Source organism: Eleutherodactylus coqui, chromosome 1, assembly GCF_035609145.1.
Source record: "Eleutherodactylus coqui strain aEleCoq1 chromosome 1, aEleCoq1.hap1, whole genome shotgun sequence".
Classification (NCBI taxonomy): domain Eukaryota; kingdom Metazoa; phylum Chordata; class Amphibia; order Anura; family Eleutherodactylidae; genus Eleutherodactylus; species Eleutherodactylus coqui.
Genome location: NC_089837.1, coordinates 148,582,866 through 148,609,906, shown reverse-complemented (window position 1 = coordinate 148,609,906; position 27,041 = coordinate 148,582,866). Strand labels below are relative to the sequence as shown.

Sequence of the window (27,041 nt, the reverse complement as noted above, 5' to 3'; positions counted from 1 at the left end):
TCTGCATGGAGCGCTTCCATTGGAAGCTGTCCAACCCACAGCCCCTCCGCAATTAACATTGCAGCAGCACCACAGTATTGCCAGTGATTTGAAAAAACTAACTAAATAAAAAAATCTGTACTGCGCATGTCTGACGGTGAGCCATTGGGTTCATTTGTAATACAGAGGTAAAGAGGTACGCCGGACAGGGACTGAGCTAGATTATGCTGTGGGTTCCAGTACTTCGGATCAAGTTAATTCTTTGAATAGCACTGGGCAACAAGATATTCCTTTAGAAATGTCGTTTGATGAACAAACAACTACTCTAGCTGTCACCAGTTTACAAGATGAGCTCATTTCTCCTGGGAATGTGTTATCTACAACCATTAGGCCTCCTGCACACGGGTGGGCCAGACCCCGCATGTGGGATTCCCGCAATAGAGTTTGAACCGGTGGCCAGCCAGTGAGTCCTGCGTACATGTCCGATGTTTTCTGTAAGCGCTGCGCAGTAGCCAGTCTGCCCCATTATTTCATGCATTACCCAAAATGCATAAAAACCTCTTTACGCCCAATCATAGGTAGCAATGGCTCATGGCTTGAACGCCTCGGTAAATGGCTTGATAATCTGCTACAACCACTGGTAACCAGAATTACTAGCTACATTATTAAGATACCAAGACCCTGTTACAGGTTTTAGATAAATTAGAATGGTCTGCTCACTATTCTTGGATTACCATAGAGGTTTCCTCTCTTTATAAAGTTATTCCACTCAGTGGAGCCATCAATGCCCTCAGGGTTTATTTGGATGCGTACATTAACTATTCAGATGATCTAAAAGTGGGATAAGTAAAGAAAATAACATGTAACATATATAAATTTGACTGATAACTTTTTTTCTTCTGGCTTGTGGTTTGTCCCATGGACTCATTTTCCCCATCCCTCGCTAAGCTCTATATGTCTCTATGCCCTCCATAACCAGTTTCTGCAGAAGATCCGTTGGTATGGGAGATAAGTAGATGACCTCCAGTTTGGCTTCTAATTTTGTTTCTGGTCTCAATAATTATAGTTTTGGTCTCTTTTACTTTTCAGCAACATTCTGTCTGTCTTTGCTAAAGTCTCCAATAAGGAAGCCCTCAAGTAAAGAAAATACTAAAAATTGTATAGGAAGCTCCTCTCTGGCAATTCCTTTTTACATCCACAGAGTTGTCACCCGCTCATGAACTTACAAGTCTTCCTTTAGGGAGTTTACTAGAGCCACAAGGGCGTGTTAATGGAGAAAAGATTATAATTAAGAGTGTCATGTTATTTTTGACAGGTTGCGCCATTGTGGTTTCCACATTGGGATCATAAACTGGGCTAAATATATAGCAGCATCAAAAAGCAGATCTATCTATTGAAAATGTAAATGACAAGCCAATTTCTGACACAGTTCAAACACCAGACACACCCCGATACTGCCTCTAAATTTTTCTTTTGTTTTTTTTTCTACCAGTTTTGACATTAAACAACATCATATCAATACATCTTCCCATTCTTATGCAGGATGATTCCTTTGCCCAAATTCACCATCAAATTTCTTGCCAGGAAAACGCATACAATAGGCAGTATGAGGACTCCAAGCTCATACAATACTACTTGGACATCTTAAAATTGACTCATATATGAAGGCCAATTTACACGCAACGATTATCGCTCAAAATTCGTCTGGCTTTTGAACGATAGCCATTGCGTGTAAATGTGTGCCCATCGTGTACTCTTCATCCATTGCTGGGTTCAGCTCAGCATAAAAGCCGTCAGCCCTGATAAGAGGGACCGCATGCTGTGTTCCCCATGGACAGTGCTGATAACATTGTATGCAGCAGACAGCCTGTGGGATAACAATAGCTATGTATTTAGAGAGCAGACCACCCGCTGTTCTCTAAAGACATGCAAATGAAGCTAGTTAGCTACTAATGGGCTGATTATGATGCACATCATGCTAATTACAACTATATATTGCTGGCTGTAATCCCTCCTCAGGTATATTGAGACGTTCCCTCTCTGCAGCATCCAAACATTTTTGTAAATTCACCAAGGGAATATATCCTCTTTTAAAGTTACTGGTATCAAAAAAGGTGTTCCGCCCAGCAAGAGGTGGAGCTTTAAAAAAAATTAGCTTTAAAGAGAGGCTTATTGGATTATGCGGTTAAAACCAGATTTCCACATGGTCTTAACCTCAGATCTGATCTTACGTTTACATACTAATATTTTTGCATTATTTTTCATTTCTTCATTATTTATTCATTAGTAGGAGTGGTCATGCTTTTGTTATGTCATATCCTGTTATCTTAGAATTACTTTCCTCTTGTACAGGCCATACACTATGATTAAATGTGTTTTCCAGTGAAATACTATAAATCGGGATAGGTCATCAATCGTTGATTGGCTGGAGTCCATCGCTCAGGACCCTGACTGATCAGCTGAGCGGCTGCATGCTGTCAGCGCCGCAATAACAGATGTCAGAGCAGAAGCCTCTGCGCCGACCTCAGTGAAATGGCCGGCACTTGTGACTGCAGTCATGGCTCTGATTGAAATCAACAGGAGCAGTGCCTGCAGTTACCAAGCGCCGGCCACTATAAGGAGGTCAGCGCTGAAGCTTCTGCTCCGACCTCTGTGTATTTAGAGCAGAAGTCTCCATGCCAACCTTCCATGTAGTGGCCGGGGCTTGTAACTGCAAGCACGGCTCTCATTCTTTCCACATTGTGTTCTTGAGAAACTGGCTTGGCGTTGTCCTTTGTACACTCCCTTTATTGTAGGTTAGCTGTTTGGTATACCACTGTGGAGCTGTATTTTATCTTTTTACTGTTTATATATACCCCCAAAGGCCAACATTGTCTCCTATCCACTATGGGCTTTGTCAAAAGATGTCCAAACCCTTGACTCCATTGAGGGAGGGCAGCAGTGATAACCAATATTTCCTAGAAGGTTTATTTAAGAAATCTATGGCCAAAATTGCAAGCATACTGATAAAGGCGAAACAAAAGTGCTGGGATAGCTGAAAGGCTACATTCTTCATCGTTCTCAGGCTCTAATGATGTAAGAGTGGAAGTATTGACTACATCTATATTTACAACTTTCATTTAACTTATCCCCTAGATTGAGGTTATGCATGAAGCAAGTCAAGGTGGGACAAGCCGCTCGCTAGTGATGAGTGAAAGTGAAGAAAACCTCTGCACTAGAAAAAGGTAGGCCAATAATTGGGTTTGGGATTTTTTGTTTTTGTTTACTTCTCTCAGCTCAAGTTGGCTGCCCTTCTCTATTTAGACAAGATAATTATTGTGCACCACCATTTATTTAACCAAGAAAAACAAGTTGGCATGCAGTAAAAGGTGATCTAATCCGCTTCTGCTAAATCTTGCATCAGAAAGGTCATAATGGTAAAAAAAAAAAAAAGGGACTGGTCCAATGTCTATAATTTTGAAATGGGAGCAACTTTTCGAGATTACATACAATTTTACAACTCAAAGTAAATGCTGCCAAAGACATATTAGTATGAGTCACTTATCTTTTTCAAAAGGGAAAAAAATATATATCTTTGTAACATGTTAGCCAATAGATAAAGAAATAGCAAGTCTAAGGCCAGCTTCCCATAATTATTTGGCTTTTGTAAAAAGGAAGTTGGCCCATTAATGAAAAACCAGCAGCCAAGGACGTTGCTGGAGTCTAAATTAGGGCCAGAAACCTCAACATAGGCAGTTTTTCATGCCCCACCCCCTCTCCTCCAAAAAATTATATCTAATACAGCATATCTGTTAGGCAACTTTTATAATGTAACCAGCATAGATACCGTAGTACAACTCTGTGTACTGCAGTCAGCATAATCGTCAGATACCAGTTCTACATAGAGAAAGTCATTGCAGTGCAGTTACCTCCAGTGATCACAGGTGGCATCTCCTCTTATCGGTAATGTACATCTTTTTTCTTCCTCTATCCGTGGCCAGACCTCTATGAAAACATCTTAAATCCATGATTTGTCTCTGTAGACTCTCCCTATCCTACCCCCAACTCTCAGTACTCCCTACACACTAAATAGTGTCTTCCTTTGTGCCCCAGTAATCGTAACCTCTTAATACCCTATAAATAAAGTAATACCATCCCCGTATATCCCCCACAGCTAGACTCCCCATCAATGCACCTATAGTTTTAGGATCCCTCCTGTGGCCCTACAACATATTAGGGTCCTCTAATGCAATTGTAGCACCACAACCCCAGCCATCCCAACAGCAGCATGTATTTTTCGTCTGTCTGAGCAGCACCAGCCCAACTCTTACCCCATGTCTCTATAGTGCCCATGAGCCAGAAAGAAGACTTGGCAGGAGGCGTCAGGCTTGCACTGCTCAGCAGGAGCATCCGTGAAGATGTTTTTACTGCTGCTGGGCTGTTATGGTGCAGAGGGGCCCAGTGCTAGCTACTATAGTGGCGAAGAAGGCTTTGGGCCCTCTTGGCTTAGTAGCCCAAACACAAATGTGACCCCTATTGCTAGGCCACTGCTGAGTTTATGAAACATCACTACTAAAGTGTATTGGTAAATTGAATTCATTTATGAACTGAAAGGCAGGAGACACAAATTAGATATTAGACAGTGAGAAGGATCAATGAGTGGAACAGGTTACCACAGGAGGTGGTGAGTTCTCTTTCAATGGAAGTGTTCAAACAAAGGCTGGACAAATATCTGTTTGGGATGTTTAAGGGCTCCCATCCACAGGCGATCTTGCATTGTGTTACTCGCGGCGATAATCCAGCCACGAGTAAAGCAGTGCACACTTTCCATAGCATTGCTATGGAAAGCGTAGCCCCCTGTCCATGAGAAGAAAATCATAGCAATGCATACAGGATTAGAAAATAGGATCTTGAACAGTTTTAAATAAATGCTGCCTGTAAAAAAAAAAATAAAAAAAAAAAACTAGATATCCAATGTGTTCCATTGCAAAATGGGATTAAAAATGCTTTTGTAATGCAATGATTAACAGAAGAGGACAACAATATTTTCTGTATATTGATATTAGATACTAAACCATTGTTCCACTTTTATTGAAAACACTTAGAAAGAAAACTTTACACAAATTGAAAAAAAAACAAAAACATACAAAATAAAACAGACAAACCTAAAATAGCTTCTAAAATACAGCCAAAACATTAATATAGATACAAAACTGATAGTAAACAGAGAACTTAAAATACCTAAATCAGACATGAAAAACGCCACGTTACCTGGGACACTGGTCACATTTAATAGTGTAAGACGTACCCTTAGGCCTCCTGTCCATGAGCGATTCTTCATTGTGTTATCCGTGGCGACAACTATGAAAAGTGCAGCCCGATGTACACGAGCGAAAATCTGCCGCGATTTTCCACTCGCGTATAAAAAAACACGGCATGCTGTGATTTTCTGCAATGAACCTATCATAATAATACGTTCATCGCGGAAAATTGCAGCGACTTTAAGTGTTCTCCAGTGGCGGAAATCCTCTTGCATTAAAACGCAATGTCTGTGGCCAGACCTACCTGCTGAGTATAATAAAAGCTGGGTTAACCGTACTAGGTCATTCCACGTTACAGCAGGATAGAGATAGATATAGATATATTATATGTATGGGTAATTTGTGTGAATGCACACCAAAATCTCCACAATTTGGTGCATTTTTTTGCCATGGATCTGCAGCAAATTTTACCCTTTCAATTAGAGGGATTTCTGCTGTAGATTCAGACGAAATTCCGCACCAATGGTGCAAGTTTTACACCGCGGAAAATCTGCACAGATTCTGCTACGTGTGAATGTAACGCAAGTTATGCCCATAAGAGTAGCCAACATAAATTGACCCACGGATTCTAAAGCTGCAGCATGTCCATTTATGCTGTGGATTTTAAATGAGGATTGACCTATTCAAATGAGGGGGTGAAATCCATATCAAAATGCACATTACACGCAAACATAGCCTAAGAAGGTCTGTATACTTAGCCGCACTGCCAAGAACTGACAGTTTTGTGATGCAGTTTTCGGCTGTGGAACTTACACAGTTCTAACACTCTAAAACCACGAGTCAAAGTAGTTCTGCTGGCAGCACCCGGTAGTAGCTATTATGATGGCTGACCAACCAAACAAAAGAAGGCAGTGTGCACAACAGCCATACAGATCAGAAAATGCGTAAATATAGTAGCATATGTTTAAACGGGTTGTCAGCCTTTTTTTTCTTCTTTCTTTTAACTACTACTAAGGGGTCCCTGACAATAGACTATAATCAAGTGTATACTCTCCTCTCCCAGGTCCCACATCTTCCTTGACACTGCTCTATGTTTACAGGCTGCTGCAGCCAATCACAGACCTCACCAATTGAGCGCTGAGGTCTGTGATTAGCTGTAGCGCCCTGTAAACAGGAGAGACCCAAAGTAGTTAATGTAGGAAGCCAGTAAAGAAGAGTATACACTTGATTATTATTTTTTTTTTTGTGGTTTATTTTTTAAATTGTTGGAGAAAATCCCTTTAAGCATTTGTGATTATTATTTTTACAGCCAATTAGCACACTATCTTTATGTTTGGTTGGTACAAGCTGTACCGGATACCAAGAGGTCCCAAACAGACATTGGGGAACTCCATAGATTAAATTATTATAAGGCACAGAAGAATACTACCTCTCAAAGTTCAGGCCAGTTTACACTGTAGGCCGTCATGTCTTTAAAGAATAAATATTTTACATTTCCATATAAAAATAAATGCATTTTTGAACAGACCTGCTGTATTTTAAGCGGCTCACATTGACAAAAAAAAAATTCACATTGTAAATATAAAAACCTCCATCAGAACAAAATAAGCATTTGCATATGAGTTTTAGTATATTATACATCAGTTAGAGAGTACTCAACAGAAAACAGAACAAAATTGTAAATGGCCGCCTATGCAAGATTTTTTGATATGCGATTAAAAATCTTAAAGTCAGCCAGATATTTGCTTAGAAATTGTAGGTGTTGTCCAGTTGCAAACTATTCATTGCCTATACTTAGACCATCCATAGTAGATCAGTGGTGGCCTGCTGACTAGGATCCCCGCTGATAGAGCTATTCCCTGAACCAGTGTGCTTGTGCTCTGAGCTGTCTACTTCCCGCACGAATCTGCTCTGTTCTCATTGCAGTGGTCAGGTTTGGTATTGCAGGCAAAATTCCCCAAATGAATTTGTGTAATACCTAGCCTGGCCACTGCAGCGAGAGTGGAGCTGTCCGCTTCCTGCATAAATAAACCTCAGTGTATGAGCATAGCAGTCCAGCAAACAGCTGCAGCGGGTACGGACATAGTAATCAGGGTTGGAGCAGGGAGTCTCCAAGGCGGCTTCAATGCCATTGAAATTAATGGGAGTGCTGGTTTTTTTTTTTTTGTTTGCTTTTTTTTTTAAACTGGTCTGTGTTTGTATCCAGCATTGGAGGTAAAAGTGTTAGAAATATAATGAGGATTCAGCTTCCATTGATTTCAATGGGAGGAAAGCCACCTCAGGGATTCCCTGCTGACCCCGCTGCACTGACAGCAGGCCTGATAAGCTGATCACTGGGGCCCCGGAGTGGCGGGTCCTCTGTGATTAGCTATTGAAGATGTATCCTGCAAAAGAGGACATGCACATTGACATTTCTTCATATGGACTTGAACTGGATTGTCCATGCAAGTGCATGTTAATGTGCTGTCCAACGCAAGTTGCGCTCTTGGGCACATGGTTAGTGTGCATATAGCCCAAGAGGTGTTTTGTTTTTCCAATCAAATTTAAATCTACCCAATGCTGGGCATGGACTACAGCCTCCTAAAGCTGGCTATACACTTTAGGTAGCTGTTGGTCATCTAGGGAGTCAGACACCACCATACACATTAGGTACTTGGCTGGTCTTACTGAAATCAGTGGGTTCAGTCAACAATGATCTAATGTGTATGGCCAACAATTTCTTGTTGGCCATACACATTTAAATGTGGGATGCATATAAGGTATTCACAATTAATCATCACTAGAGAAAACATTGATCAGCTCATCTACACACGGAGCAAGGCCACATGGGGCAGCTGAGAACAAAGCGGTTTTCAAATTGATTGAAAGGGGGTGTCCGATTTGTAGCTTTTTACTAAAAAGCTTTTCCCACACAGTAACACAGCAAATCAGCATATACTGACCTTTTCCCCTGGACCACTATGTCCCGTGCCACTGCTCCGGATCTCCCCTCTGATGTCACATTTACAGGCTGCCCCAGCCCCTTTACGGGACGTCACAGGCACTGCAGCCAATAACAGAGCTCAGTGATGGATATCGGAGCTCGGTCATTGGCTGCAGCTCCTATAATGTCCTGTAAACCGGCTGAGACTGCAGCCTGTAAATAAAAACAGCGGAGGACCGAGCAGTGATGTGGTACAAAGCAGGAGTGGGGAGAGGTGAGTATATGCTGGTTTGTTAATTTACTGCATGGGAAAACCTACAAACTTGTAGAACCCCTTTAAGTGGCTACATCATTTTGCAGGAAGACAGCAGTTTCATCTGCAAAACCACACAGCCATTGATATAATCATGCAGTCTTATGGGGTAAAACTGCTGTTTTCCTGCAAACTTGTACAGCCATTTAGTTTAAAAATTGCGCCAAGTTAAGATGCGTTGACCTCCCCAATGCAACGTAACCACACTGTTCACTGTCAACACTAAATTCCTCAGTAGTACAATGTCATTTTTTTCATAAATTTCATGAATTTGAAAGAGCAAACTTTATTTACCCCTACGTGAGTTGAAATATTCAGCATCATGAAGAACATACAGAAAAATGCCATTTCACAGTGATATTACAGCTTGAAGATGTGAGATTGGCCATAAAATATTTTAAGTCCAAATGTTACCTATTCAAGTATTAGGACCATGCTGCAGAACATGAGTACGTATCACTGAATTTAATCCTGCAAAGAAGAATCACATTCACTACTCTACAGTAAACATCACCCCAGAAGTCAGAAGTCAACTCTTTCACTTTTGGGTTTGTGGCTTGCCTCCATAGATAATGGCGATCATCTAGATGTCCATGGGATGTCATCATTCTGTTATAGATGCACTGATGATTAGGGGCCTTTCCTTCCCCTGAAAAGAATGGGTGATATTGAGGTGAAATGCCCATTTTTTTGGCACATATTCCCATAAAAACATCATCTATGTAGATACTGGAATTTAAAGTCTGTGAGGCTTTATACACTTTAGCTGCCACGTCCTGAGAAACAACATAGGCAGCCCCTGCAGTGTAATCGGGATAGGATAGCCAAGGATACATTTCATAAGGCACATAATACTTGCTATCTTTCTGCCTGACGGGAGCTGCTGCACGATGGACTCTACCAATCCAGAAGTCCTGAACATCAATTCGGTCCAACTCTTTCAAGTATGAAACCAGATTTGGGGTATGGACAAAAATGTCGTCATCGGCTGTCATTATAAACTTTGCATTGGGACAGTATGCATTCACCCATCCAAATTGCAGAAGGAACTTCAAGGTCAAATTATGGAAAGTGTCCAGGAAGTCTTGTTGAACCAAATCCTTATATACTTTGTTTTCAACGTCAAGTTGGTTTTGGAGCACATCATGTTGTACAGGTTCTTTATCTATTCCAAGGGCAAACATAACTTTAATGTTGGCATCATATTTGGAACGAATATATTCCTCATTACCCCAAGTACTCCTGATTGCATCCCGACGTCTTCGGTTTTCAGGCGCTGTTTTTACAAAGAGTAGGAGAAGCACCTTTTCATTCTTGCATTTATCTTTGTTGTTGATCAAGTAATTGTAGTTGTGCCTATCAGATTTATCCCGTGTATTAGTCAGGCTTTCGTTTAAAAAAGTATAACTATTAATGACGTATCTATAAGAGAAGGATTTTATGTGGTTCACAACATTATTGTCATCCTGCACCCACAAGACCATTAAGGACATGACAAAACACGTTGCCAAAACCTGTAGAAGCTGGCCTCTTCTTAGCCGCCTAGTACTAATATACATTCTGTTCAACTGGGAATCTTGCAGACGGAGATGTTTCCAGATGAATTCATTGAGTTTTATTCTGAATGATGGTTTGCAACTGAGAGAGAATCATTTTTAAGTGCAGATCATAAATCAAGATATCGTTAAGCCATGAGTCATCAAACACAAACCGATCCCCATCACAGTAGTCATATGGTAAAAGGTTCATGTAAGCATCCAGACTGGCTGTATTTCAGAAATCCAGAGAAAGCACCACACCACCTGAAAAAAAACAAAACCAAAAAACAAACAATATGTTACTTTGTATTACACACAACAGATTTGTCAAAATGCATTTTATCAAATAGTTAGTAAAAACTAGTTTTTCAGCTCTGCAAGATTGAGCACCTGTCTTCAGGATAGGTCATCAATAGCTGATCAAAGGTCTACTGCCTGGGACACCCGCTGATCGTCTGCTCACCAGGCAACTGTTTTGGGGTATGGAGCAGAATCAGATCCCATTAAAGTCAATGGGGGTATTATTGTACCTTGACGCCACCGGAAGCTAGAGGTTTGACCGGAGGAACACCCCTGTCACACCCCTAGCTCCCAATTGGCTGCATTAAGAAAGGTCCTGGAAGGTGCTATTTGTAGCACCTCCACGTAGACATACTAACAAAGACTTCCTGGCTAAATGGGAAAGAGAGTCGACGGAGTTTTCACTTAAACTTATTCAAACACTGATTGATGAAGAGAGCATTGCTCTAGAAAAAAACCAAAAAACATTGGATGAACTATTGGAGAGAGCTCAAGCCCATAACTCTGACCCTGACTTCGTTGCTAAGGAGAAAACTCTACAGCAAAATATTGAAAAATACACGTCTGTCTTAAAAGAGAGGAAACACTCTCAGTTTAATAGAGACATGTTGGACTTTAAGGAGAATCGGGCATATCCATCAGTCCACAACAGATCAGAAACCGATATTAGCTCCTCAGATATTGAACTATCCGATGGGGAGTTCAGAGACAGGAATGAATATCGGGGCAGACGTAATAGAGGACGAGGATTTCAGAAGAGCAGAGGCAGAGGCAGATACACCAGTGGGGTTAATAACAACAATTTTTTAGGCCAGCTATCGTACCCCTATTCACTAAGGGATCGAAAAAATCCACAGTAAAAAACACTGGGGGAATTGGGAAGCCGCACTCCAAAACATTTGGGGTGGAACCAACAAGGGACAAGATGTCGGTTGTGAATCTCTCCCAGAGACAACTCTCGGAGGAGGAAATCTGCGTGTTGGAGAGGGGGCTGTCCTTCGTCCCGGCGGCGCGGTTTGACCGCTTTGCCTGGGCGAAGGACATCTCCCTCTTCACGCGCAAACTGAGGTGGAAAAAATATTTTGCCCAACTGGATAGAACACAAGCCTCCGAACTTGGATTAAATATTGAGGATATGCAGATCCATAACGCTCTACAAGATCTTGAGAGTGAGGGGCTACGTAATCCAGGGGAGGGACCATTTACCACACTAAGACTGAAAAGTTCCAGTAATCCACCATCACTTTCATGTCCGCTCATTGATGTATTTGAGAAAGTTGTTCTCAGGGAAATTAAAAACCTTGATGAGAAAAATCTTAGGAGGTGCCAGAATATGTCTCATGGGGAAATGTTAGCATTACGGGGTCTGGAATCGGATGAGAAAGTGATTATAAAACCATCTGATAAAGGTGGCAATGTGGTCGTCATGGATCGGGACGACTACATTAAAACGTGCATGGATCTACTGAGTGATACAGACACGTATTCAGTGATCTCAGTGGATCCTACCAATACCTTCTTGAAAGAACTGATATCCATCTTGAATAGAGCACGTGCAGATAATCTGATTGGAATATCAGAATTAAAATTCCTGACTCCTAAATGCCCGAAAATTGCTACATTTTATACATTACCTAAGATTCACAAGGGTACCAATCCATTACGCGGCCGTCCAATTGTCTCAGGTGTGGACAACCTATGTCAAAACATTAGTAAATATGTAGACCAGATTTTACGGCCTTTTGTCTCATCCCTCCCTTCCCACATAGAGGACACTATGGACACTCTTAGACAAATAGAAGGAATTTGTGTTGAACCGGATACATTATTAGTGTCACTTGATGTGGAATCCTTGTACAGCTCGATACCCCATCATGGTGGTTTGAAAGCTGTAGACTATTTCCTAAAACAAAGAGGAATATATCTGTCCAAACACAATTCCTTTGTAATGGAACTCTTATCTTACATACTTACCCATAACTATTTTCTTTTCAACGGTCAGTACTTCCACCAGCTCAGGGGGACAGCGATGGGGACACCATGTGCCCCATCCTACGCTAATCTCTACCTGGGCTGGTGGGAGGAACACCACGTCTTCGCTGAGCACAATTCTCTCTGGTCCAGATCCATTATTTTTTGGATACGCTTTATTGATAACATCTTTTTGTTGTGGTCCGGCTCCCGAAGATCCCTGGAGGAATTTGTGGACTCATTGAACCATAATGATTTAAATCTCAAGTTCACAACTGTATGTGATGAGTTTTCTGTCTCTTTCCTGGATTTGAAAATTCAGAAACAAACGGATGGTACATTATCTACAACACTATTTAGGAAAGAAACAGCCACCAACTCCCTACTGGCATGGGAGAGCTTTCATCCTTACTCCCTTAAGAAATCCATCCCTAAGGGACAGTTTTTGAGAATTCGTCGGAACTGTTCTGATATGGATGAATTCAAATCTGAAAGTGCCAAATTAGCCAACAGATTCAGGGAACGTGGATATCCTGACATGATTATTAATGAAGCTCAGGAATTCTCGTCTAGTCAAAACAGGACTGAACTACTCCAGACACGTAAACGAACAGACACAGAAAAAATGATAATTATAGGCACATATGACTCAGGTGCCAGTGAAATTCGAAAAATTGTTGAACAACAGTGGGATCTTCTTATTGAGGACCCTGATGTTAAGGGATATCTATCAGAATATCCAACTTTCACATTCAGACGTGGACGTAATTTACGTGACAGACTTGTAAAAAGCCATCTCCAACCAACACTTCCAGACACGATGTGGCTAGGGCGACATAACTTCACCGGTACGTATCCATGTTCTAACTGCATGGCTTGCCCATTTATACTCAAGAGCTCCTCCTTTAAATGTGTATCAACATCAAAAATATACACAAACCGTGAATTTATCAATTGTAGGAGTACGAACGTTGTATATTTGGCTACCTGCAGTTGTCCATTAAATTACGTCGGAAAGACGGTACAACAATTCCGCCGACGAATTTTAGGGCATATTGGTACAATACGGAGGAAGGAAAACACTCCGGTCGCCAATCACATGTGGGAGAAACATCAGGGAGACGAGACTCAACTGAAATTCCAAGGAATTGAGACCATTCGCACCTTTGGCCGTAAAGGTAACATCGATAGACGACTTCTCCAAAAAGAAGCAAACTGGATTTACAGATTTGATTCAATTCACCCGACTGGACTTAACGAAAACCTGTCATTCAACTGTTTTATTTGAAGAGACCATTTGTAAGGAACCGTTCTTTTCCCAATATAACTTGGGTAGCATCATTACCATCTACACTATTGTCATAGATTTGGCACACTAACCGTTTTACTTGTGTGGATCATCATGCGCTTATATACAAACCTCACTTAAAGGGGTTGTCCCGCGCCGAAACGGGTTTTTTTTTTTTTCAACCCCCCCCCCCGGTCGGCGCGAGACAACCCCGATGCAGGGAGGTAAAGAAAGCTTACCGGAGCGCTTACCTTAATCCCCGCGCTCCGGTGACTTCAATACTTACCGCTGAAGATGGCCGCCGGGATCCTCTGTCTCCGTGGACCGCAGCTCTTCTGTGCGGTCCATTGCCGATTCCAGCCTCCTGATTGGCTGGAATCGGCACGTGACGGGGCGGAGCTACACGGAGCCTGCATTCTGCACGAGCGGCTCCATAGAAGACTGCAGAAGACCCGGACTGCGCAAGCGCGGCTAATTTGGCCATCGGAGGGCGAAAATTAGTCGGCTCCATGGGAACGAGGACGCTAGCAACGGAGCAGGTAAGTAAAAAACTTTTTATAACTTCTGTATGGCTCATAATTAATGCACAATGTATATTACAAAGTGCATTATTATGGCCATACAGAAGTGTATAGACCCACTTGCTGCCGCGGGACAACCCCTTTAACATGCTCCAATTCTATATATTATTAACTAATAATCTTGGTATTTGTATAGCGCCAACTTGTTGCGCAGCGCCTTCGGGTAATTGGTGCTTATTGCGCCCCACCAGGCTGGGTGCTCATTCTGCCGGCCCCGGGGGGATGGAGGGCTGAGTTGGCCATGAGCCGGCTACCCGAATCATGCGGGGATCGAACTTGCAGCCTTCGGGTTGTAGGCGAGAGCTTACACTGTGCGCCACTCGAGGCTCATACAGCATAAGTGAGGAGAAATGGGATGTATTATATATATCCTAAGTAATCATGATTGTCGTGACTGATCCATCAGTGTAGGAAAGCATTGTAGGTTGCCTTGGTAACATTTCCTATAGTAATCAAGCTCTGCACCCTGATTGGAGTTTGGAGATACACACCCTCTCTGAGGCGGGCACTTTAGCTCCTATTTAAGAGAGCTCCTTGGACTTTGCTCATTGATACCAATCACTCACCATCAGGGTGGTTGGCTTGCTGTTGCTCTATCCTTTTTTATTTTTTTACTGATCTACCTGCTACTTAGTGCGATACTTTTTGCTATCTTGTAATCAGAGAAGCATTAGGAATAAGGCACTAATAGAACCTAATTAGCGGAGAGAGATAGTAGTTAGAAATTCTACAGTGTGTGACCTAAAAACTATTAGGTAACATTATTACCACTGGTAGATAGGAATTAGTAATTATATAGGGGCCAGCAAGCTATCAAGGTAGATGCAGGGCATGGGTGTGTAAAGCCCATGCAGCACTGTCTCTTGCACAACGCGAGACTCTGATACATGGCTTACTCTGAACTTTTCAGAAAAAAAAATTTTTTGGAAAGATTCTTTAACATTTTTTTTACCATATTAAGAGGTATTATATACTTCATTGCAGATAACATCTGATCTGCAAGATATATGTTTACCTGCGACCAACTGAATGCTCACTATTTGGTTACTATGCATTGCTGTTAAGATCCTGAGAGGCATATTAAATATTCACAAGAGGTCCCTGAGGAGCTCAAGTTGAGCGAAACGCGTCGGACCAAGGACCAGATATTGATTAAGCCTTCTTGGTGCTAATACAAAGCACAAATAATCTCAGTCTTGGGCACCATCAGTTTCCCAAGACTGTAGATACTACCGTTGTGGAGGTGTATTATCACCCTAAAACGGTTATTCATTGCCTCGAATAGATACCAGTTAAGGCATCACACTATACCTAGAAAGCACGATATATGGCATCTACATTTTCAAGAATCCTCTGAGATACTTCCAGAGTTATTAATATTTTTCTTTATGTATTATGTGTGTCAGTCTTTGTGAGTACTATTTTAAATTTTAATTGCTTTATTAAAGGTTATGTTTTAAAGTCCTAACAGTGAAGAGTGCTATTTGTGTGGGTAGTGATGTAAATTATAAAAGCGGCACTGGACAAGTAGCATAACCCTCCTGGCCAGCCTACAATGACTAGCGGCGGTGTCCTCCCCCCCATTGCACTCCGCGGGGGCGGGCCTTGGTGCCTTCTGTGAGCAGCGGAGGTCAGCATCTGCAACATTAGTGTGCTCCGAGGGCCAGAGTACTGCTGCAACAGGTGCCTGATTGCTAGGTGGGTGAGTGGGATCAGCAGCGTGAAGTGCAGCAGCCTGGTGGCACCGAAGGTAGGAGGGCAGGGGACGCTAACTCTGAGCAGCGGAGGTCAGCGTGTGGAACATCAGCATGCTCCGACCGGAGGAGAGCTGAAATACATGGCCGATTGCTGGGTGGGTGAATGTCAGCAGCGTCCTGAACTGCAGCATGCTGCTGGGAGTGGAGGAGCACAGCTACACTATCTGCTCCTAGCACCACCAGCAGGGAGCTTACATCAGGGACGGCAGCATTCTACTGAGCTGGCAGGACCTGGAGGGGAGCCTTCTCTGCAGCCAATTAGGTACAGGGCACATCACCCCTGTCAGTCTCGACTCCACCACTACTTCATGGTGGCGTCAAGATACAATAATACCGTGAACGGGAGCTATGCTGCAATACCATGCTGAGCTACTGCATAATGTATGGAGCTGTTTGCTTCCTGATCCATACTCCTATGATGGCGCCATACACTGCACACATAGGAGAGCAGGATATCCTTCTGTAGCTCACCCTCATAAGTAACAGCATAATAGTGGACATTCTACAGCAGTACTGAGCAGTGTAGATATTATTTTAGCAGCTGTGAGGCACGAAAAACTATTAGCTGACAACAGGAAGTGAAACCCATAGTGGCTAGCACTTCAGAACAGTTTTTAGTTTGTTTTTTTTAAGCACCCATGTTATTTTAGGTAAATAAATGGTTTTGGTAAATAAATTGATTTGCACTGTTAGAGTGGCCTCATACCCAATATTTTTGGGAAAAGGCACTATTTTTTGAGCCAAAGCCAGATGTGGATCCCACAGTAGGGAGAGCTAGAAGTTCCTCTTTTAGGTTACATTCACACACAGTAGAAATGCTGCGGATTTTCCACGACTGAAAATTCAGTGGCAATATCCATAGCATTTCTGCCTCAAAATCATTGGTGCGGAATTTGACTTAAAATCAGCTGCAGATCCATAGCCAATTTCGGTCTGATACTCCTCTCACCTCTCAATCAGCAGCCATCTTATCCCTCATCTGGCAACTGCTACTATTAAGCTCTGTGGCCACCAGTCAAATGATGTGCAAGTGGGTGCATCACCTGACCAGCGGCCGTTTCCAGAAGAGGGCTGCTCTGCATGCTGCAGTGAGGGGCTGCTGATTGCGTGGTAAGAGGAGGGTGAAATCATCTGAGGTTCTGAAGCAGATTTTGAGCAAAAATCCACATCATTTTGATGTGTAAATGCTGAGGATTTCGCCATGGAGTTTTCTGCTGCGGAAAGTCTTGTTTAATCTACTTTTCACTTTGGCTCAAAAAAGTTATTTGAAAACTGCAAGTGTGTTTTCCAAATGCTGTGGGAAGCCACCCTAAAGGTCCATCTACATGCAAAGATGATTGCTCAGAATTCGTCAAAAACTGACAGTTTTGAGTGATCATTTTGCATTAGGTACTAATGGGCTGATCATTTGGAGGAATTTTGAGCGATAATCATTCCGTGTAAGTCAGCCTTTACTCTTCATTTAACCCCTCCCCCCCCTCTTTCTTTTTTTTAATAGAGTGACCCAGTATTGGTGATCACAGCACATGTGAATATACTCTAATTGGTTGAATAATCGCTACGACCAGCCTAACATGGCTTGCCTTCACTAATACAGAAGATGAATGGAACACAACTTCAACAAGGCCTGTGTCACTTAAATTGCATTTGCGCAGCATTTTGCACACGCAGTGCATAGAATCTGGTGACTTCATTCACAAGTGTTTTTTTGTGCAAGTTTTGTTCACGTAAAAAAATACCCAGCATGCTCTATTTTCCTGCAGATTTGTCCAGGGAAAGAGAACATATTGAACTACCACAATTTCGATGGATGGGAGCACATTTGTGGGTACTTGCATGCACAAAAAAAAGAATTTGCGTGCGCAAAAAGTATAGTAATGGGAAACATCACAAAACACGCACTGTCTTTTAAAGGTCCCATTGAAAACAATGGGCAAGGCGTTCTGAGGGAATGCCCAAAGATCGCTCGTGTGAATGAATCCACTCAAATTAATTGATTTCATATTTATGCCAGTTATATGCGCATCGTACTGAACATGTGCAAGAATATTGCTCGTGTGAATTCGCCCTTAGAGCTGCAGGCTAGTTCCACCCACCCCTCCAGCCATTGATATACGGTCGTCTAAATAAGCCCTGAGGCAGTCAATCGGCTCGGTCTTCACGCCGAGCCGATATACGGTGTCCTTGTCTGCAGGGGGAGGAGGATGGAAGAGCCAGGAGCAGGAACTGAGCTCCCGCCCCTCTCCACTATTTGCAATAGGAGGGGGTGAGATGGGGCGGAGCTAAGTGACAGCGCTTAGCTCCGCCCCATCCCGCCCCTCCCATTGCAAATAGTGACGAGGGGCGGGAGCTCAGTTACTGCTCCTGGCTCTTCCATCCTCCACCCCCCCCCCCCCCAGCAGACAAGGATACCATATATTGGCTCGGCGTGAAAACCGAGCCTATATACGGTCGTCTGAATAAGCCCTAATACTGTGCATGGAAAGAAAGCTGCTAATCATAGACTGGAGGACGGGGTGGGCATTACCAGTCTGCAGCTCATAAATATGTAGGACTAGTCCTGTTTTTGGGTGCTACTAATAAGATGCAAGTTTCTCCTAAACTACTGCACAGATACATACAGCAGAGATATCACTGTAACCGATGTGACAGGCACTACCTTATGCTGCTCTCAGTTCGGGCTTGAAAAACACGGGGACAGATTGCCTTTCAGTATCGTCCAAACCCATTTGTATTATGGATAAAGTGGTCAACCCTTATAAGGTTTCTTTAACAGTATTAAGGGCAGTTAACAGGTATCAGTGGTCACAGATAAGAACATTCTTTCTAAGCATTAATAATTACTTCTTATTAGATACAGAAATTGATCATTAACTGGTTAAGTATAATATGGAGAGGGAAAGTGATTTATGCCAACTTGGAAAAAAACCCAAAAAACTTGCAATCCTATACAACAAGCAGGCACGGGCTGAAATTCTGCGGGAAATCCTGCCGGGGAATTTCCCCTCGTGTGCAGGGGGCCTTAGGCAAACTGAGCTTGCCCTACTTCAGACAGCTGTAGCTCTGGTTCCATCAGTGCTACCAACATGCTTGCGGTGTCATTGTAAAGCCAAGCTTCACGGATGCTTTTATGGTTATAATATAATGTATACCACCAAGGCAAAACACATTTGTTGTAGCATGGTATTATACTTGGACAAAATTGTTATATCCTAATAAGCCCTTTACCATTATTATGAGGTCCTCCTACACCCTTATTTAAGGGTTGCATAGTTGTGTCCGATACCTTAGCCACTCTAACACTAATGTGCATAATAACTACTGGAGGCTATTGTGGCCCCTGATGAGCTCACTCTGAGCGAAACGTGTTGGGCCATAAAACTAGAACCATCATAACCCAGAGATGTATCATCGTACGGTATGAGACGATTCATTCTGGAGATATAGAAATCAGAACCATCATAACCCAGAAAAGCATCGTCATACACTAGGAGATGATACATTCTAATACATTTTAGTTGGCGTCCACTGTAAACACCCAGTTAGGACGCATAAAATTCTCTATTCTTCTCCATCAGGGTGCGATTCCTTGCAACTGATGTTAATAATTGATGTGACACATTCATATTATACAACCTGGAGGCACTATTTAGCTCTCCTTCCGTGGTTGATCATACCATCCTTTGTGTTGATTAATCCTTCACTTCAAGGGGATCATTATTTTTGTATGTTTGTTCGCTAGTTAGACACATTTTAATCTATTAAATAAAAGTTATATATCAACTAGCGGTCCAAAGAGTCAATAAATTTTATTTTTTTTTGGACTGATCTTGCCCAGTGACTCACCGAGGCAAAACACTGTTTATAGTAAAGTCTTGTACTCTCCAGATGCTCTCCTCGTTATTTCAGATCAGATCTTAAACGCCCTAGTATGCATTTCTAGCTTTTTGCATAGGTCTACAAGTTTAAAAGTCTAGTAGTCGTCTCCCCAGCAGAGGACATTGTTCTTGTGATGAAAGCATTACATGGGCAGCTCACACAATGCTTCTCTTCTGGTGTCTGGACCAGATCCTGGCTGGACTGTTATTGAGTATTTTGCTATTGTACGCCACTTTGTTTTAGCTGAGCGTTCAGCATTTTAGCACAGTCAGGTAGCTCATTCCCTTTGTATGGCTCATCCAGACTACAACTGCAGCACGCACATTATTTTGTTTGAGGACAATTTCCAGGCTTAGCTGGATTGAACTAAGTACATTATGCTCAGCAATTATTTTACCTCGTTCAGATGTTTATTACATGGGCAAACCGTGCACAAAACTGTTCTGAAAGCTAATATCGTATAGAAGAATCCACATACATTTCTCTTCTCCAACTCCCATGAAAAACTAACTGCTGTCATTCTAGTTTGTACAGATGTGTCCTTCTCTAACTGGTCTCTAAACCTGACAAACCCCAAGATCTATGGTAGGTAAAGGTAGAGTTCGAGTCATGATCGACTCCTCGAGTGACGTCGCAACGAGATTGGAATGGAAGCCGCTGCTCTGACCATTGATTTTAATGAGACCCCAGCCTGCAGTTACGTGCATCAGCCACTGCACAGGGGTCAGTGTAGCAGCTTCTGCTCCAGCCTTTGTATTGCAGCAAGCACCCAATCACCTGATTGGCTGGAGTCCCAAGTGATGGACTCTAGCCAATCAACTATTGATAACCAATTCTGAGGATAGTTCATTAATAGTAGGTCTCTGAAAAACCCCTTTAACATAAAACTTAAAAAAAAAATAAAAAAAAAAATACACAGCCATCACTAAACATTCGTCCAATGGATGCCATCCGTCACTGAAACTCCCATGTTAGAAATACGTATTTTTTGTTTGTCACTGGATGGCGTGAGATACTAATATTGTGCTGCACTTTACCTATTAATAATCTTGTACTGCATAACTTAAGAGTATTCAAGAAAATTTAACCAAAAAGGATCAGCCGATCAACTATTGATCACATATCCTGAGGATAGGTCACTTGTATTTGTGCTTGGAAAAATTCCTTTATAAGGTGAAAAAAAAAAACCAAAAAAACTTGGATAATCCATTTTTTTACAGTTCACCATGCTAGAATATGACAAGCAAGCTACAAACCACATCCCCGAAGTCCCTGCCTCTCCTGCAATGCAACTTGGTCCTCCACACCTGATCCGTTTTGACGGCCTGCAGGCAGCCTGTACACAACGTTACAGGCTGCTGCAGCAGCCAAACTCTGAGGTCTGATTAGCTGCAGCAGCCTGAGACATCCCTGTATGCAGGAGCCTGTCAATATTGCATCACAGGGGAGACGGGAGATGTGTGGACCTGGGAGGGATGAGTATTTGTTTGTCTATTATGTTCTAGCAAGGGCATCATATTTTTTTTTTACATTTTTCAGACAGCTCCATTGAACAAGGAACCTGCGAGACATGTTCAGCACGTACACCAGGAACACTTTCCAACATGTGTTGATAGGCCCATACACTTCTGTTAGCCAGATGTACTGTCCTTTTGGTGTATGGGTTCGGAGACGTGCTGCGGGACTCTGTATAATATTTATTACATGCACACACTAACGTTAAGGACACATTTCGCAGGGTACACATTATCTACATCTCCCCCTGCCAATAAACTGCAGACAGTATATAGTAGTCATCATCAGATCACCGTAAGGCTATGTTCACACAACAGAATCCATGCCATATATTTTTCCACATAGATTCTGTCTCTTAATCCACAATTTCTGCCACAAATGTCCTTGTTTGTATGCCATGGATCCACATAGGGGTTTAACCCTTTAATGGGCAGATTGAGTGTGGAATTGCCAATGCAAATTTAGGAAGTGACATGTCACTTTCTTTGCACCTGTGAATTTGAAACCTGCACTGTATAGTGATCATTCAGATGACTAGGCACTTGGCGCAGATTTGCCGTGCATTGGATGCAGAATACTTGTGGATTCCAACAAACTGTGGTATAGAATTCTCAGACTTCTCTTTTTATTAATTAAAACCAGCAGATTTGTGTATAGGGGTAGGCCCCCTTCATCAGTCAAGCTAGATAGGAACATTGCTAGATTGTGGGAGTATATTAAAAAAAAAACTAAAAAAAAAACAAAAACACCCCGACTCCCTGTCGCATGATACGCCCACGGATTTGCGGCATGGGAGTACCGCAGTGGTAAACAAAATGCGTCCACTGGTGATTAAAACTATATTAATAGTGACCTACGTGGCATAAATCCGTGGAAAACAGAATATGCCACTTTTTTAAAATCGCTTGCGTAAATCCGCGGTAAAATTACGCATGTCAGCATTGGCTGGCAGAAAAGCTATTAGGTTCTAATAGCTGCAGAATTCTGCTGCGGGAACCATGGTACAAATCTGTATGTGGGCATTTGGCCTAATTGCACCATAACTTCGTTTACAGTGCTGGAGAGGCGTGACTGGTTTCTTTTTAAGGTACTCACATTAAAAAATATATACAGGTTTTTAAATGTGGCCTGCCAGCTTGACTCTCAGAGATACAGTAACCATGTACACAATTACAGGCTTCAGCTCACAGATCTCATCTTAAACATACCTTATGTTACACGGATTGGAAACATTCACGTGGCAGTATTTTCAAGTTTATATTTCAAAAAAGTGGGAAGGAATCCTATTAACCTGCTAAGGACCAAGCGGCGTATATTTAGGGCGCTTGGGCCTGGGCTTTAATCCCACCCCGTAGTAAAAACGTATGTGATTAAAAGCAAGGAAACACAGAGACGAGTGTCAGGCATCATTTGCCCAACATTTGCCCCGTGTAAAAGGACCCTTACTTAAGTGTCTGGTCCTTAAAGACCAGAACACCCTGGTTCTTACGGGTTTAAAGTAAAAAATATTGTACATTTTTTTTCTAATGAACACGCAAATGAAACAAGTTCTGTAACATTAAAAAGGAAAAAAAAAAAGTTTTCTGCATCACACTGGACCAGCACTGGTGACATTAGGGATATATCCATCCTATCTTATCCTGCGTTCTATTGTATTTTTTACAGCATTGAAAACGCTCCCCATTGATTTCAGTGGGCGACATATCGCGTTTAGTCATAGAATGGTAGAGTTAGAAGGGACGTCCAGGGTCATCTGGTTCAACCCCCTGCTCAGTGCAGGATCACTAAATCATCCCAGACAGATATTTGACCAGCCTTTGTTTGAACACTTCCATTGATGGAGAACTCACCACCTCCCATGGTAGCCTGTTCCACTCATTGATCACCCTCACTGTCAAAGTTTTTTCTAATATCCAATCTGTCTCCTCCCTTTCAGTTTCATCCCATTGCTTCTAGTCTTTCCTTGTAGAAATGAGAATAGGGCTAATCCCTCTGCACTGTGACAGCCCTTCAGATATTTGTAGACCGCTATTAAGTCTCCTCTAAGCCTTCTCTTCTGCAAGCTAAACATTCCCAGATCCTTTAACCATTCCCTCATAGGACATGATTTGCAGACTGCTCATCATCCTGGTAACTCTTCTAGTTTAAAAATACTTAAGACCGCCTGTCGTATCTCTAGCGGTATTCTGCTGCGGGGGAAGGTTGGGGGGGCTGCAAGGTCTCTACAATGAGCCTATCTAATTGATAGGCTCACCGTGAAGAATCGCGGCATGCTGCGATTTTAATCACGCAATTAGAGAACTGCTATGATTCTCTGCTCGTGGAGGTCAGGCTGCGCATTCCATAGTTATCCTAAGGAAAGCCTGTCATGTGAGCTCCGCGGGTGATTTATCACCGTGGATCTCGCCATGACATCTCACCCATGGACAGGCAGCCTAAAAGGGTGAAATATTATTGATGAACCATCATTAGGATAGGTCATTAATAGTTGATTGGCTGGGGTCCATTGCTCTGAAGCCCGCCCAAATCAGCTGAGCGGGCGCATGCGGTCATCGCCGCAAATAAAAACACCAAAAATAGAACGGACAATACTTGAAAATTGCGGCGTTTGAGAAGCTCCATTGAAACGGAGGCATTTTACATCGTGAAACACCACACTAAAACACTGTAAAAAGCGAGTTGTGCGAGAGCAGCCTTCCTGTTTTTTTTTTTTAAATGCATTGCACATCATGCAACCGCTATGATGGGGGGAAAAAAAACCCAAAAAACACCACCACATGGGAAGCTATCAGTTTTTCACGTAACAATTCCCATTAGCAATGGCTAAAAACTGCCCTCACTCATTTAAACCTAATTTTAAGAAGTCAGTGTGACCAGACTACCCCTTTAAGGCTTTCACACCAAGTAATGCAGAAGTGAAAACAGGTTGTGGAGGAAAAAAGGAAGCTCTTAAAAGGAGAATGTGAAAAAGGCACAGACAACAAAACCAAACATAGGCAGATACAAAAGGGGAACAGGTTGAAAAGGTAGATAAGCTCCAAGTCCTGGAGAGACAAATAAAAGGCTTTATCAGATTGAGGTCAAACAGTGGCTGAAGGGGGAACAAGCAGGAATTCTCCACACCCTAGCATCCTCAGAGATAAAGTACCTGCAACTGGACATGTACATATGTAAAGCGGTCACCACCATAAACTAAGTTATGGTGCTGTAAGATCAGTTGATGGAGAGCCGGGTGATGTATTCTTTATACTCACCCACCCTCCTGATCCCGTGCAGCATGAAAATCGGAGTCTTTTTAGAATGCAATGTGTGCGCTCTTTCATACAGGTCTATGCAGAGTCAGATTTTCGTGCCATGAATGATATCCAGCGAGTTACAGCAGGGGCAAGTATAAAAATAAATAAATCACCACCTGCCTTTCAGTCACCTTCTGGTTCCTGTGGTTCTATGGGTTTCCAGGAGCACACTGCTGCAGGTGTGGCTGATTTGACTGGCTGTTAGTGTGGAGTTCTCCAGCCAGCCACCGGTCTGCTGCATATATATATATACCAGCCACACTTACTACAGGGTGCTGGTCGTTTACCGCTTTTGCCATTTTCCTTATTCCCCTCCCAGTACCCTGGTGTTTGGAGTCATACATGTTCTGCTCTGATGTTGCTTGCTCGCATGAGGTTCTGGATGGGATTTCCCCATTTTACGTCAATAAACAATTATCTGTTCAGGGTGTATGTCCCTTGTCTGTTTGTACGTGTGAATGGTGTCCTGTTCAGCAGAAATGTTGTATTACATCTATGGTGCGTTGGGCCCCTAGGTTTCAGTATGGGACCTTCCCTATTGGACAGTCATCCTGCTTGTAGGAAAGACTTCCCAGGGTTTAAGTTGTCTTATTAGAGTACAGACTCCCGAGACCACAAGGACCCCTGTCGTGGGCTCGTGAGATTATGTACTTTGGCCAAAATTACTAACTAATACCTTGTATTTATTAGCTATTCTGTTTATGTGTGTTGGGATGCTTTGTAAGTGTTTTTGTGTGTGTCTGTTGGTTGTTTGCACGTACGTCCGTTTATATATCATAGCTTCACAGGCATTGCAAGAGGGCAGCGTTTCAATACTGAGCCCAGTACTGGTGTATCTTGACGCCACCAGGAAGTAGTGCTGGAGAGAGCACTGACAGCCTGGTTACGCCCCCTGTACCTGATAGGCTGAATAGAAGGCTCCCCTCCAGGTCCTGGAAGGAGAGTATAACCCAGGGTTGCAGCTGAGCGGCATTGAAGCACGTTGGAGGGCCTTCTGGTATTCCGGCAATCGGGAGCTAGGGGTGCGACAGGGGCGTTCCTCCATGAAACCCCTTCAAGGGCTGCGTATGAAACACGGGGAAATAGAGCATGCTGCGATTAATTTCTCCTGTGTTTTATATGAAGTGTCCCCTCGCAGCTCCAACGCAGGTGTGAATGGAAAAATGAAAATTCATAGACTTTCATTGCCTCCATTCTCCGAGTGTTACACACGGCAAAGACACATGCGTAATAAGCAGTGACAATACCCCAATGTGAATGAGCCCTTATGTTGGTTCAGGAAGGGTTTTGGGTGTGGTGTGTTTTGCTGTCAGGGTGAACATAATAGAATTACCCAACCATAACTGGGTTGCGTCCGACGGACAAAGGTATTGCATGTGCTGATATACAATGTTGGTAATGCTTTATGTTATAGCTGTCAGGAAGTAAAATTAATTAAATGTTTATGTTGTGCCAACATACTCAACGGCACTGGAGATGAAATGACACATTACAAAGTGGTATAAAAACAAATGACCAAACTGAAAAATACGAGTGAAGGGCCTGTCCGATAGAGTTCACATACAATCTGGAAGATTAGTAATACAGTAAAGGCAGATTCCCTCTGATTTCTATGGAACGAGAGGCACCAAGCTGACGTTATACTAGTTGTCAGGTGAAACAATTCTTTAGAAAAGCTCCTGGAAGAATATCCTGCTCTCCAAGTTTGCTTTTGACTACCATAGTATACAATGCCTTTCAGTGACAAAGCTCATTATTCCTGGAGACGGAAGTTGCTACAATTAAAGCATACCTAACTTTCCAGGCTGTGTGTGTACATGAGGAACAACACTGGCCATTATAGGACTTGTATTCTGTACTTTTTTCCAATACGCCTATGTATTAGAGTGTACAGCAATACTGAGCAGTGTAGATGTGAATATACATTATTTCTCTATCAGATTCAGCATTATGTCTGTGTGTGAGACCTGTTCCTTCTCCCCCATTCTCAGACTTAGGCTGCCTGCACACAAACGAGTCTTATTCTGTATGCAGGAGCCCGCAGCAGAATCCAGCTCTGACCGTGGCTGCCGCCCCAACGTACCTTCTTTCCCTGTACTGTGGATGACCGCAAAGACTCACCGTTGGTCATGTGCAGAACAGGATTTTTTTTTTTCACCTGCAGTCGTTGGCGATGGCTGCGGGTACCCGCAGCCTATCTACACCTCAGTGTAAGTCATCATAGTTGTGTTGTGGATAATTGGGGATGGTAGATTATTCACTTAGATTGCTGGCAAGTTGGGGTCTGCTAACTCGTTGTCCACTGTCTACTGTCAAGATGACAGATGGAGACCACAGGATGGCAGAACGGGGAGTGGAGGTGAATATGTTATGGTGCTAGTTTTAAATGGGCTCAAACTTTTCAAACAACCTCTACTTATATGATAGTCAGTGTAATTCCTATGTACTTTTGAAAAATCCC

General features: G+C 42.6%; 2 protein-coding genes across 2 annotated transcripts in view; one reads left to right on the top strand and one right to left on the bottom strand.

Annotated features, from left to right (window-relative positions):
• MCF2L2 (MCF.2 cell line derived transforming sequence-like 2) overlaps nucleotides 1-27,041 on the top strand; it is a 275,394-nt gene that overhangs the window by 129,154 nt on the left and 119,199 nt on the right. Inside the window, exon 16 of the mRNA XM_066605412.1 lies at nucleotides 3,115-3,203. Coding sequence (XP_066461509.1) covers nucleotides 3,115-3,203 — 89 coding nt within the window. The remainder of the gene's footprint in view (nucleotides 1-3,114; nucleotides 3,204-27,041) is intronic.
• B3GNT5 (UDP-GlcNAc:betaGal beta-1,3-N-acetylglucosaminyltransferase 5) overlaps nucleotides 5,021-27,041 on the bottom strand; it is a 37,520-nt gene continuing 15,499 nt past the window's right edge. The window contains exon 2 of the mRNA XM_066601601.1: nucleotides 5,021-10,257. Within this exon, the coding sequence (XP_066457698.1) occupies nucleotides 8,881-10,014 (1,134 nt within the window). The 5' untranslated portion in view covers nucleotides 10,015-10,257 and the 3' untranslated portion in view covers nucleotides 5,021-8,880. The remainder of the gene's footprint in view (nucleotides 10,258-27,041) is intronic.